General features: G+C 34.5%; 1 protein-coding gene across 13 annotated transcripts in view; it reads right to left on the bottom strand.

The window, feature by feature from the left end:
- Positions 1-13,520, bottom strand: part of SLF1 (SMC5-SMC6 complex localization factor 1) — a 92,001-nt gene that overhangs the window by 21,774 nt on the left and 56,707 nt on the right. For 11 of the 13 annotated variants that reach the window (XM_054489415.2, XM_063664994.1, XM_063664996.1 and 8 more), the window contains 6 exons: positions 11,193-11,340; positions 6,409-6,554; positions 4,516-4,679; positions 3,570-3,706; positions 1,500-1,592; positions 901-1,083 (listed from right to left, as the gene is read on the bottom strand). In XM_054489415.2, the coding sequence (XP_054345390.1) occupies positions 901-1,083; positions 1,500-1,592; positions 3,570-3,706; positions 4,516-4,679; positions 6,409-6,554; positions 11,193-11,340 (871 nt within the window). The remainder of the gene's footprint in view (positions 1-900; positions 1,084-1,499; positions 1,593-3,569; positions 3,707-4,515; positions 4,680-6,408; positions 6,555-11,192; positions 11,341-13,520) is intronic. The other 2 variants (XM_054489408.2, XM_054489411.2) reach the window with 1 other exon arrangement.

Raw genomic sequence — 13,520 nt, 5'->3', positions numbered from 1 at the left:
ACATCTTAAGAAAATACGCTTTTTGTCTTTATGCACAATCAAATGTTTTAATTACAGGATAAGATACTGTTAAATTTAAATGTAAAATTAATACAAATAAAAGCGACAAGTAATTTCTACAAATCTTTGTTTCCATATTCTAAGCTGGTCATCAGTTTGCTTTTTTTCTTTTAAAAGCACCAATCTGTTTTGAACACTTTGTTGTAAAATTTATATTATTCAGTTTAGATATAAGAAGAATGACACTGAAATAATGTGGGGCCTTGCTGAAAGCAAAGATCAAAAATCAGCAGGAAAAACACAGATGAATATTCAGCTCAAGTTACCTCCTTCACAAAACCCCTGCATAACAGTTATCACCATTTGAAAATTCTCCTGCTTTAACTTAATTGGCTGCAAAATGTGAATGACGAAAAATATTCTAGGATATCACTTTTTTACAGTCTGTACAGAAATGACTCATTAAAAATAAGATTGAGTTTGTAGTTACGTACAGGAAATGAAAAAAGAATGAAAAAATCCAGGTAATCACAATTGAACATTTGTATCCATTTATCAATAAGCTTTCAGAAATGACTGGCTCACAAAGACATTACACACCTGAAGGAAAAAGATAAATATTTAAAACCAGCAAACTCAATTCAAAAACAGACTCTCATACATGAACCTAAATAGGCTTAATAATACATACATAAACAAATATACATTATGAAAAGGCTTTTATCTCTACTAATAAAAGGTGCTTACGTTTTAGGAGACTTTTTATCCTTACTTTTTCATTAATATGAAATAAAGGCATCTTTCCTTACAGATTTTAAACATAAAATGCTATCTACCTCTGCAGCATTCATCAAAAAACTGGACAATTTATCAAAACCCATTTAGCATAAACACACTCACCCCCATGCTGTAGTAGCAGCTTGCCAATTTCTACATGTCCGTTTGACAGTGCATCATGCAAAGGAGTCACCCCGTCCACTTGAGTGAGCAGATCTACCTCTGGACAACGTTGCAAAATTTCCTGGACACACACTGTGTTGCCATAGTTACAGGCTTCATGCAAAGGCGTCCAGCCAGCATTGTCTAAATTAGAAATCAAGGCAAGTTTTAAAACGGGAGAAGTAGGACTTTTGGTAGAAAAGTACTGATGTTCTACTTTTCTCATCAGTGTGACTTTCTAGGTGCTTCATATACAAAAAGAATGCTGTGATATAAATGTCTAGGGTGTAATCATATTTCTACCTTAAAGAATTAAAATAAAAACAATTTTAAAATATTAATGTTGGGTATTATCAAAATATGGACACCAAAAAATGTTTTTATACCATTAGTTATAAATCACATATGAGAAATTTCTTGGCTTTGCTAAGAAATTTTTCTTATACTTTTAAGATACCTTAGGTAAATTTACTTAAATAATCTTTCTTAATGTGATATAAAACTGTTTAATATCACAAATATTAAGACACTGGACTAGACCACAAAGATTTAAAACTTACCTTTAACATTGATGTCTATTCCTGGCAAAGAGAGAAGAAGAATCAATTTCTCCACTTGGTTATTTATGCAAGCTCTATGCAGGGCTGTTTCTCCTGCCATAAAAAATTAATAGATTATTGCAGAGAAGACAAGATATCAACTAAAGAAAATAATCAAAGGGCATGAACTAGGAGATCTGGCCCCATGCCAGAAAATTATTTATTGAGTTCTCCTTTTGACTGGTTTAAACATCTCCTGCATTAAAAAAGGCGGGGGTGGGGGGTGGGAAGGGGAAGGACCCCCACCAATCCACAGTGCTTCTGTTCTATCAGCAATTCAGCAATGAAATTCTACTGCAAAAGGTTTAACACAGGCATTGTCTCCCTAGTTCAAGGTTTAAAGCTTCAATCCTGCTATAAAACCCCCAAATGATCAGAGAACACCAAAAATACTGGGTTTTGCAGCAATAAAAGTTTAGAGTGCAATTGCCCTCTCTTAAATTTATTCATGAACCTACGTTAAATGTATGGCTCTTTTTTATACAGCATTTATAGCTTAATTCAAATGAATGTTTCTGGCTAAGCATGAGTGCCTCTACACACTCAAGTATAATTCAGAACTTCAAATCCATTAACAGATGGTTTGCTGCTTCTCAATAGGCTGTCTGGCTTGGCTACAACAGCACAGAGAGGGAGAAATGGAGGAATCTTAATATAAACACACCACACACACACACACACACACACACACACACACACACACACACACGGATGTAAAAAAAAAAAAAAAAAAAATCCCTAGTACCATTTAAAGCTGAACAAGAGTAACAAATAGAAATGACAAGGTTTTTTGTAGGAGATACGCAATTAATGCCTTCTGGCTAAAATTGTCTATATCCATCACTGTTATAACCAAGATTAATAAGACATAAGTGATTATTTAAGGGGAATTTTTAAAAAATTACTATAAATGAATGCTTAGGAAACAAAATGAAATACTGAATCAAATTTGTTCTTGCTATAAAATACTAAGTAGCACATTTTTAGTGTTCAGTTTTACAGATTATCTCTGTAACTTCTACAAAAACATTTTTTTACATGCATAAAAAGCTTTTGAAGTTTTTCTCTACTATATCTCAATTCTCCTCCTCTCTCCCAGTTCCTTCTGCTGTTCTGCCTAAAATCATTCATATTCATTTTACTTTCTGAAACAATAAAACAAAGAAAAAAGAACGCTGATTTGTGAAATTAATATCTGAGTTCTCATCTAATATAATTTTCATATTCCAAGCCAAATGGACAGTTATTTTGAATCTGTAATAGGCAATTATGAACTTATATCACATTGAAATATAAGTGCTTCACTGTCACTATTTGCATGGGTGTCATAATGTTAATATTTGTATTAAAAACAAGATACAACTCATAAACAACAACAACAAAAAAGACTCAGCAATTTACTTTGGCCAGGTATAGACTTCTGGAAGATCCATTTGCAAGTTAAGAGGTGTCTAAGTAAAAGAGGTGCCAAAGTGAATTATTATGCTATTCTTGTTATTTCATCCTTTAGGTACTTAGGTTCCAGTATAGTTAGAACCAAAAGCCAAACACATTTCATAGTCTGGGCTCAATGCCTGGAAGAAAAGAGCCCATATGCTTAACACAGCTATGTAACATAGCCTACTCTTCATTCTTTGTTCACAAAATGTCTAGGACTGAAAGAGATGAAGACTGAATTATACTTTCAAATCAGAAGACACTGATCCTAAGCAGCACAGGTTGAGATGGAATAGAAAAGTAAGGCGGGCAAGTCTGGAATGAGCTCAATGAATGCTACACTGTGTTTCATATCTGTAATGGCAGGGAGAGGAAAAAAAGGAAAGAATACTCTATTATACTGGTTATTAAACAATCACTTTCTTTGCATAAATGACAGTACAAGAAAATAATACGTTATCCAAGAAGGTACTTCCTGGACCTAGTCCAATATTTAAGTTCAAGTATTCATCAGGGCAAATGTGTGAAACCTGCAAGTACTGACTACAACCATGAAAAGTTCTTAGCATAAATTAAGTTAGATACTTGGAATACCTTTTAGATTAGTCTTGTGAAAATTCATCTTTTTAACTACAGAGGGGCAATTCTCCTTGGAACATGACAATTCTCCTTCTGACTTCTTTTTCAATTTTTTTAATGATGAGGAGGAACATTTAGCAAGGTTCAGGTCTCTGAAAGGAAAAGTAAGAAATAATGAAAGCTTTTCAGCAAGGCGTGCCAGCATACATTAGATGGTATTTTTTAAAAGTCTAGCCTCCTTTTAATTTAAATCCCCTTACTCAATCTTTACTGCTTTCTAATTTTAAAATTTATTTCAACTGTGTAGAAACAAATTTCAGTGCACTAATTTTCTTTTATTAGTCTTACTCCCCCCGAACTGCTCACTAAATTTATAAATACAGAATGTCAAATAAAGAGAAAAAGACCAGTTAAACCATATTTGGCAGAGAGAATAAAGCAGAAAGCTAAGATCAAGCAGGCCTCTGCTCCCCATTCTTACTTTCACATTCTGATTCTATTCTCTTCTTCCTCTCATAGAACCTTTCAGGCTTTCTGAGTTTTATACAACATACACTTTTATACACCTTATATTTTTAGAGGAGGTTTCTCATTTTGGGGAAACTACTATAATGATAGGATATCTCATATGACCATGCATTCTGAAATCCCATCTATATTATGGCAAAGTAGTCATTCAAATCATAGGGCAAAAATTGTGTGAAACTGTATTTCATCAATAATTCATCAATAATTTGATGAGCAGTTTTATTTCTTTTGGGAAGCACTTAGAAAGAAAGCATGTACCTTGAATTACAGAAACAGAAAATGCTGACCAAATAGATCTAAAATTGAGTTTTGATCTAATCAATATAATTCAATATAATATGGTTATCACAGATAACCATAAAGTTCAAGAAATGCATCAGAAAAAGAGCTGTACTCCAAAACAAAGCACAGCTGGGATATCAGCATCACTTACGATAACTCTGGCAGCCCTTCAACTTGTTTTTGTTTAGTACCATTCAGCATTAGTAAGGCTCTCTGAGAGTCAAAACAAGGCCGCTGTCCTATTTTCTTTGATATCTGAATCTTTCCAGACCCAAGCACACCAGTTTTCCCCAAGGCTGGTAAATAGGAATATACCTGTTGAAAAATAATATTGCATTATTTTCTCAACTACAAAAACAGCAGTAAAGAGAAATTATTTGATTCATTTCACTGTTACATTTGGTTATATTCTCTTGGTTGCATCACTATGGTTGCCACTCTATCTTGGTTGAACATAATAAAATATTAAGAAAACTAGCTTTGTGTCAAAGCCAATACCATGTGAACAAGCAGAAAAATACCTTCTTAAAAATAATTATTTTTTTCTAATTCAATTTTGATCCTCATTTAGGAAAGCTCTTTTGATTAGTCTTATGCCCAACATGTATGATTCATTTGCATATTTTATATGTATGATTTACGTACAACTGGTATTTTGTAATTTCCATTCTGCTAATGCCTTTTTTCAACAGAAAACAAGTCTTTCTTCAACAGAAAACAAAATAAGGAATAAAAACATCCTTAAAGGATTGTTGCAAAACAGAATTTGACTAATCTGACCAATATACGTATTTCTCATTTGATTAAAAAATTCCTAGAGCTACTGGATATTAATATCTAAAGACAGCCAAAATAAAACTGGAAAACTTTAAATCAAATGTAGCTTATATGCCTAATATTTTGCTTTTTAAATACCATACAGAATTTTGTTAGATCTAGTTCTTTCCAAAATAATAATCTCATGTAGGAATTTTATTAGGAAACAAGGATTTTTTACTTTTCTATGATCAACCCTTGGCTACGCTCAAAAGTAATTAAAATTTCTTTTTCCTTTCCTTTCTTTTTTTTTTTTTTTTGTTGTTGTTGTTGAGACAGGTTCTTAGTGTGCCACCTAGGCTAGAGTACAGTGGTTATCACAGGTCACTGCTGCCTTGACCTCCTGGGATTAAGGATCCTCCCATCTCAGCCTCCCGAGTAGCTGGGACCACAGGCATGTGCCACCATGCCCAGCTAATTTAACTTTTTTTAGAGACAGTCTTGCTATGTTGCCCAGGCTGGTCTCGAACTCCTGGGCTCAAGGGATCCTCCTGCCTCAGCTTCCAAAAGTGTTAGAATTATAGGCAGGGGCCATCATGCTCGGCCTTAAAATTCCTATTTGGTGATTACCTTCCCCCCACTGCCCCTGGAGAAGGGGTTTCACTATGTTGTCCAGGATGGAATGCAGTGGCTATGCACAAGTGCAACCATAATGCACTACAGCTTCGAATTCTGGGGATTAAGCAATCCTCCCGCCTCAGTCTCCTGAGTAGCTGGAACTACAGGCACTCACCTACAGGCACTCAGCACAGCTGCTGGCTTTCATTACTCTATTTTGAGACAGAAATATACTAACATTTATACAGAATTGAAATATTTATGAATTAATATATTCTGCCTACTTACTTGAAATAACTAAGAATTTTTTAAAATTGAGTTTGTGGGCCGGGTGTGGTGGCTCACGCCTGTAATCCTAGCACTTTGGGAGGCCGAGGCAGGCAGATCACGAGGTCAGGAGATCGAGACCCCGTCTCTACTAAAAATACAAAAAAATTAGCTGGGTGTGGTGGTGGGCGCCTGTAGCCCAGCTACTTGGGAGGCTGAGGCAGGAGAATGGCATGAACCTGGGAGGCAGAGCTTACAGTGAGCCGAGATCGCGCCACTGCACTCCAGCCTGGGCGACAGAGCAAGCCACCGTCTCAAAATAAATAAATAAATAAATAAATAAAATTGAGTTTGTGAACTCACTTCTTGAAAATGTAAAGAACCAGAATAGAGAGGTGCTTACCATTTTCTGAAGAGAGAGTGGCTCAGAAGAAACACTGCCAGAGCTCTGTAGACACAACTTTTTAAAGACTGCCTCTGCAACAAACATTTGAAGCCAGGAGGAGGAAAAGGAGCAAATGAAAATTTCTAATTCCTGTGAAGAAAAGTCTGGAGAACATAAGGTAAGTCGATATAGTTATTGCTGTATCCTATACAATTTTTTCCATAGGCTATTTCCTTAGTGAAGTTTATTCTGTCAAATGAGAGCTCTTACACCTATAAGATTCATCCACATGATTTTAATCCACAAAAAATAGGTCATATCCCTATTCCTTGACTTTTAAGAGAAAATATTTAATGGCACATTCCTACACAAACTCCCTTAACCCTTCTTTGGCCTTATTCTGGCCTCTCTTCCCATCAGCCAGGCCCCAGAAGGTCTCAAACAGGCCTTCTTTCCTATTCAGAGTTTTGGTAAATGCTACCTTCTGACTAAAACAATCTGCCCTGTCAAACTTCTACTTATTCTTCATGTTCTGCATTCCATGGTCATACAGTATAAAAGTAAGTTCACCAATCTCAACACCTAGTTTTTCCTGTTCAGAGCACTTATTTTAAATGACATATTTATATTAACTTAATTACAATTTATCTCTCTTAAAGTTCCAAAAAAAGAAAAAAAAAAAAAACACAAGGACCATGTTTATTTCCTTCTTCCACTGTATAGAAAAGTGTTTAGCTCGATGCCTGGTAGAATGCCAATAAAATTTTGCTGAATAAACGAACAGAACAGAAACATTTTGGCTGAGAATTAGTAATGATACATAAACATTTATATTTAGGAAAAAGGTCTGAAGCATGGAAAGAAATTAAGGGATAACAAAGCAAAAGTGAATAAAGGTTTGGAAAAAGTATTTATCAGGCAATAATGATGTAATCTGAGAAAGGCAAAGGAAATTTATTAAAGTTCTCCAAATATATGAAAAACTATAGTAAATTTTGATGACATCTTCTTTCCCACTGAAACAACTGGAGAAGAAATATGTTTAAGTCAGGATTGGCAAACTATGGTGTGCTGTCTGTTTTTACGAATAAAGTTTTACTGGAACACAGCCATGCTGCCTGTTTATGTATTGTGAATGGTTGCTTTCTTACTACAACTGCAAAGTTAAGTGGCAGGGAGAGACTGTAGGGCCTAAAAAGCCAGTAATATTTACTGTCTGGTACTTAACATTGAACAAACTTTGTTAATCTGTAGTTTAAGCCACTACATGAGGAATTTCAATTAGGCATAAAAAAGAAATTTCAGATAATTCGAGCTTAAAATACAGAAAAGAAAATTTCTGTCCAAAGTGTTTAGAAACAACATAGAGTGGCATCTATATGGAATGATGAACATGAGATCTGATGGAAAAACTTTTATCTTTTAAAATATCTGTTGCCTTAATTCTTGACAAAACAATTATAAACTAAAAATTATACTAAACTGAAATGAATTTGATAGATGTGAATCTGAGTAGTGTCACAGTATGAATTTTGTACTTCTGAACTAGGAAACATCAGAACATCCAGTTTACCATAATCGAGAAAGATGGACCGATATCTTCAACTGGAAGTTATATAACAGTGAAATTATAACATCTTTACTAATGACTTGGGAAAAGCAAAAGATAGTAACTGAGTAGAAGAATAATGCAAAATAAATGATTTTTTTTTTAAAAAAGAAAGGAATATCTGCAGAGAAAAGAAATGAGGGAAAAAGGTGGCAGACAATGAATTTCAAAATTCTTCATCAAAATATGAACAAAATGGACATTATTACAACACCCCAGAATTTTGATTCTGTGTGTGACTAACAAGAGCTTAAACTCAACCTTAGTGTTACTGTTATAATTCTGTTGATGGATTACTTTGCTTCCAAAGATCTATTAATATATTTGATCACTAACATTCAAAACTTTAGATGAGATTTAAATTGTCACTATTGAAAAGTGTTTTTAAGCCTTTTTCTTTACCTTTCTCCAAATGTATACGTGCGCACATGCGTGCGCGCACACACACACATGCACACACACGCACAGTTGGTTGCTTAGCCTTCAAATTTGGTTATAGCTAGACAATTTAAAAGTTTTAAACACTATTTTTTTGTTGTTGAGAAGAGTCTCTGTCCCCCAGGCTGGAGGCTACTGGTTTATGATAAAATGTTCACTGGATTTCTGTCTCTTGACAAAGGTTAAACATCAACCTGCACTAACAGAAAAGAAAAAAACTAGACAGAGAATAGAAAAATATTAATTTGAACCATTTTTAGAAATACATGTTTAAAACTTTTGGCTGGGTGCAGTGGTTCACACCTGTAATCCCAGCACCTGGGAAGCCGAGGTGGGCAGATCACCTGAGGTCTGGAGTTTGAGACTAGCCTTGCAAACATGGTGAAACCCCCATCTCTACTAAAAATACAAAAAATTAGCCAGGCTTGGTGGCATACACCTATAACCCCAGCTACTTGGGAGGCTAAGACACAAGAATCGCTTGAACTGGGGAGGCAGAGATTGCAGTGAGCCAAGATCATGCCACTGCACTCCAGCCTGGGGGACAGAGTAAGACTCTGTCTCAAAAAAAAGACAAAAGAAATAATGTTTAAAACTTTTAAACTGCCTAGCTATAACCGAATTTGAAGCCTAAGCAACCAACTGCGTGTGTGTGCACATGCACATGTGTACATTTTGAGAAAGGTAAAGAAAAAGGCTTAAAAACACTTTTCAATAGTGACAATTTAAGTCTCACCAAAAGTTTTGAATGTTAGTGATCAAATATATTAATAGATCTTTGGAAGCAAAATAATCTGTTGACAGGATCATAATAGTAACACTAAGGTTCAGTTTAAGTTCATGTTACTCACAGAATCAAAGTTCTAGGTTTTACACTTGTCATGTAAAAACTGAAAATAACATTGGATAACAATGTCCTGCTTTAAAGCGAAGCGAAATTCAGAATATTAGTGAAGAACGCATTGAAGCAAATGTATAACAGGTAGTAGAATCCTTTTAATACAAGGCTCATTATTTCATGCATCTGGCTAAACTATAAGATAAATTATAATTCCTTAAGGGCAATTACTATGTATTGGAAACAAGACAACTAACTATCCTGATAATCTCCAAAGCCACTGCTAATCCTCCACTAGGTCTCCAAACTCATATTTCATTAAGGAATGAAAACAGGAAATTCTGTTAGTCAAATGCTTAGTTCCCATTCTAGCAAATAATGCCAGAATTCTGTTTTCTGAAAAGGATAAAAACCACTAAACTACCTAGTAGGAATGGTGGGAAAGAAATATAAGAAAGGGTTCTGCAGGAAGATTGAATGTTAGCTAAGAAATGTTAAAGTCATGCAACAAAGGACAGCTAGTCCACAAAAGGAACTGTAATCACCCCCTCAGCTCAATGAAAAAGAAAAAAATAAAAGAGACAAAACGCTTTAGATAAAAATCTTCTAACTTTGGTAGTATAAAAAGAGAACTCTCTCTGCAGAGGGCATCATCGAATAAATCCTGAACCCAGTTATAACCTGGATTCCTATTCTGAAGTCTCTCTTCAACATATTAAAGTGATTGACGGCATACTGAAGAATTTTTTCTTTATATAAAATCAAGATACACTGAAACACATGTGTAGCAGAGTACTTATTTGGCAGTTTAAAATATCAAGTATACAAAAGTATATAAAAATCATATTTTATAGCTAAGAAGCACAAAAAAACTTACTTGGTTTAAAATGTATTCATTTTAGGAATTAAGGATTACAGAAATAAAGAAATAAAGAAAAAAAGGGAAGGATGGGCAAAGACTCTTCCTAAACTGGCTATGGAGTTTGGGAATCTACATAAGGTCTTTATGGAAGCCTCCTTCAGTCTAGAGGCCCAAAGAATTGGGTAGAACTTTTCACCTTGTGAAATGAGTTCTGACATCATGTTTCTTAAATAACACTCCTTCCTCCCTTTATTTTAGGGGAGACTTTAAAGTAGGTAATGGGGAGAAAAGAAGAGTGAAAAAAATTATCCATATAAATTACTTCTGTTTGCTTCATCCATGTTCATTTCTTGTTAGAGCACTAGACTCAATGGGGAAAAAATAGTAGCAAGTTTTTGTTGTTTTTTTTTCTTTTTAAAGAGACAGGGTCTTGCTCTGTCACCCAGGCTGGAGTGCAGTGGCACAATCATGGCTCCCTGCAGCCTTGGACTCCTGGGCTCAAGGGATCCTCCCACTTCAGCCTCCAGAGTAGCTGGGACTACTGGCATAGACTACCATGCCCAGCAAATTAAAAAATTTTTTTTTAAAGACAGAGTCTTGCTATGTTGTACAGGCTGGTCTCAAACTCCTGGGCTCAAGAGATCCTCCCACCTCGGCTTCCCAAAGTAGATTGGGATTACAGGTGTGAGCCACTGCACCAGGCAAAATAATTATATTTGAATAATAATTATATTTGAAAAGTATGTGGGGGGAAGGCTCCTGTAATGTTTAGAGGAAAATAAGAATGCAAAATTACATATACAGTATGAACTCAACTACACAAAAATGCTTAGAAATACCAGAAAGACATTAAAAAGTTATATCTGTGTAGGAACAATATGGGTACTTTAAATCTTTATATTGTCTGTGTGTGTGTATCCATGTGTGCATGCATCCATAACTATTTTAAGGAAAGCTTCAAATGAACATATGTTAAAGCTTACAGACTGCTTAAAAGAAAGTCAAAACTAATTTCCAGAATAGGTCTGAAAAAAACAGAACATAGACAAACTTACCATCACACGAAAGAGAAATATAACTTCCTAAGTCATCAGACATGTGTCGCATCACATTTCTACCCATCTTAAGACCAAGGAAAATCCAATAATCTATTGCTGCTCCAAGAATTCCAGCCAATAAGTAAGCTAGTTCATGTTTGAAGACCTAACATTAAGATACAAAAAAATTACTGAAATATATTACAATATTGAATTTCTGTATTTATTTTGAATACTTTTTGAGGGGCAAAACACAGCTATTTAAAAATACAGGGTATGTAATAATAAAAGGTATTCTTAAGAACCCTAGCTAACTAATTCTCTCCCCTCCATCTCTCTCTCTCTCTCTCCACATGACAAAAGAGTTAATAAAACAAATTTTCCAAGGACCTACAACTTAACAGTTTAGAATAAACTTTAATTTTATCCAATGCTATCAAGTTTGTTAGGAAATACTTCCATTAAAATAATGAGAAAATACCTGGGTTTTGTAGATTTTTATAAATAGGAGAGATATGACTATAAAAGAAGATAGATTTATCTACCCCCATTGTTTATATACAGAATTATTCTTTACATTTCTCTATATGACATTTTCCAGAAAGACTTGAGAAACCCAATGAATAAAAGTTCTAGTAAACAAGATTATTCATTTGCTATAATGTACTGATTCAAATTTTTATTATTTAATTATATATCAAATGCTAATTACCCAACTTAGAGATGTAGAGATCAGTTTTAAAAGTATATCATTGGCCGGGCACGATGGCTCACGCCTGTAATCCCAGCACTTTGGGAGGCCGAGGTGGGCGGATCGCGAGGTCAGGAGATCGAGACCATCCTGGCTAACGAGGTGAAACCCCGTCTCTACTAAAAATACAAAAAGTTAGCCGGGCATGGTGGTGGGCGCCTGTAGTCTCAGCTACTTGGGAGGCTGAGGCAGGAGAATGGCGTGAACCCGGGAGGCGGAGCTTGCAGTAAGAGGAGATTGTGCCACTGCACTCCAGCCTGGGTGACAGAGTGAAACTCCATCTCAAAAAAAAAAAAAAGTATATCATTTTATATGATTACTTTTATAATAAACATTAAATTCTTATAAGAAATGTAACAAGGCATACAAACCTTCTAAGTGTGCTTTACACTAATGTTTGAAAGTATTTTTCTAATCTCTAAAATTCAGTAGAAACTATGAAGATGAAGAAGTGTGAAAATAAAATTTTAAAAACACCTTTGATTGAAACATAAACACTTTTTCAAAGCATTAAAACCAGCTGAAATTCTTATGTTCTTGTTATTTGTTGTCTAGGCAAGTTGGATATGTAGGAAAAAAAAATTCACTAAATTAATAGTTGGGTAAAAGGCATATGAAAACGTTTTAATAAATGCTACAGTAATAGATTATAACTATGTTCTGCCATCTAATTTCTCATTAATCCCATATTAGGCATATATTATGCTTAAATAACATAATATATAATATTCTGTTCATGTATAAAAGTTAAGATTACAGTATAAAAGGATCTAAGAACCTGATCTGTAACTAATAGATCTAATATTACTAATAACCTAATCTATTATCACAATATTTATTAAAACCTTTTCACATGCCTTTTACCCAACTGTTTTGTGATTTTTTCACATATCCAACAAGCTTAGACGACAAATAACAGGAACATAGGAATTTCAGCTGGTTTTAATGTTTTGAAAAAATATTTATATTTAAATCAAAGGTGTTTTTAAAATATTATTTTCACACTTTGTATTCATAGTTTACATGGAATTTTAGGAATTAGAATAGTAAATTTTATATAAAAGGCACTTCCAAATCAGGTTCTTGGATCCTTTTACACTATAATCTAAACTAACACACTCATAAACAGTATGTTATTATGTTATATATTACAGAATAAATTATGTGTATTTCAGTGTATTAGTTATATATTACACACCAAACTAGCACATATTATGCCTAATATGGGATTAGTGAGAAAGAAATCCCTAGCACTCTGAACCCTCAGTGACTACTGGATTTGTTTCTCCTGCCCTCAGCTAAGAAATTTCTTATATGTATATTCAATATTTCATTGGGATATCATTCCATATCTAATAGCTCTAGCTAGCAGATAAATGATTTCAAAACCAAAGTTTAATTTCTGGTTTATTGTGCAAACATAAGCAAATAGTCCAGCAGCACACACAACCAGCTTGCCAGAACAGTGTTTATGGAAGGAAAACACAGTCAGGACCAGTAGCATGTGTGCAGGTCCTCTGTTGTCCTAACACATCAGGGGCAGCATACTGCATTCGTGTAGGGCTAGACATTAGAATCTAGGAGAGAGACCCTCA

This window comes from Pongo pygmaeus, chromosome 4, assembly GCF_028885625.2.
Source record: "Pongo pygmaeus isolate AG05252 chromosome 4, NHGRI_mPonPyg2-v2.0_pri, whole genome shotgun sequence".
Classification (NCBI taxonomy): domain Eukaryota; kingdom Metazoa; phylum Chordata; class Mammalia; order Primates; family Hominidae; genus Pongo; species Pongo pygmaeus.
Note: the sequence above shows the minus strand (reverse complement) of the source record. Positions and strands in the feature narration are given on the sequence as shown.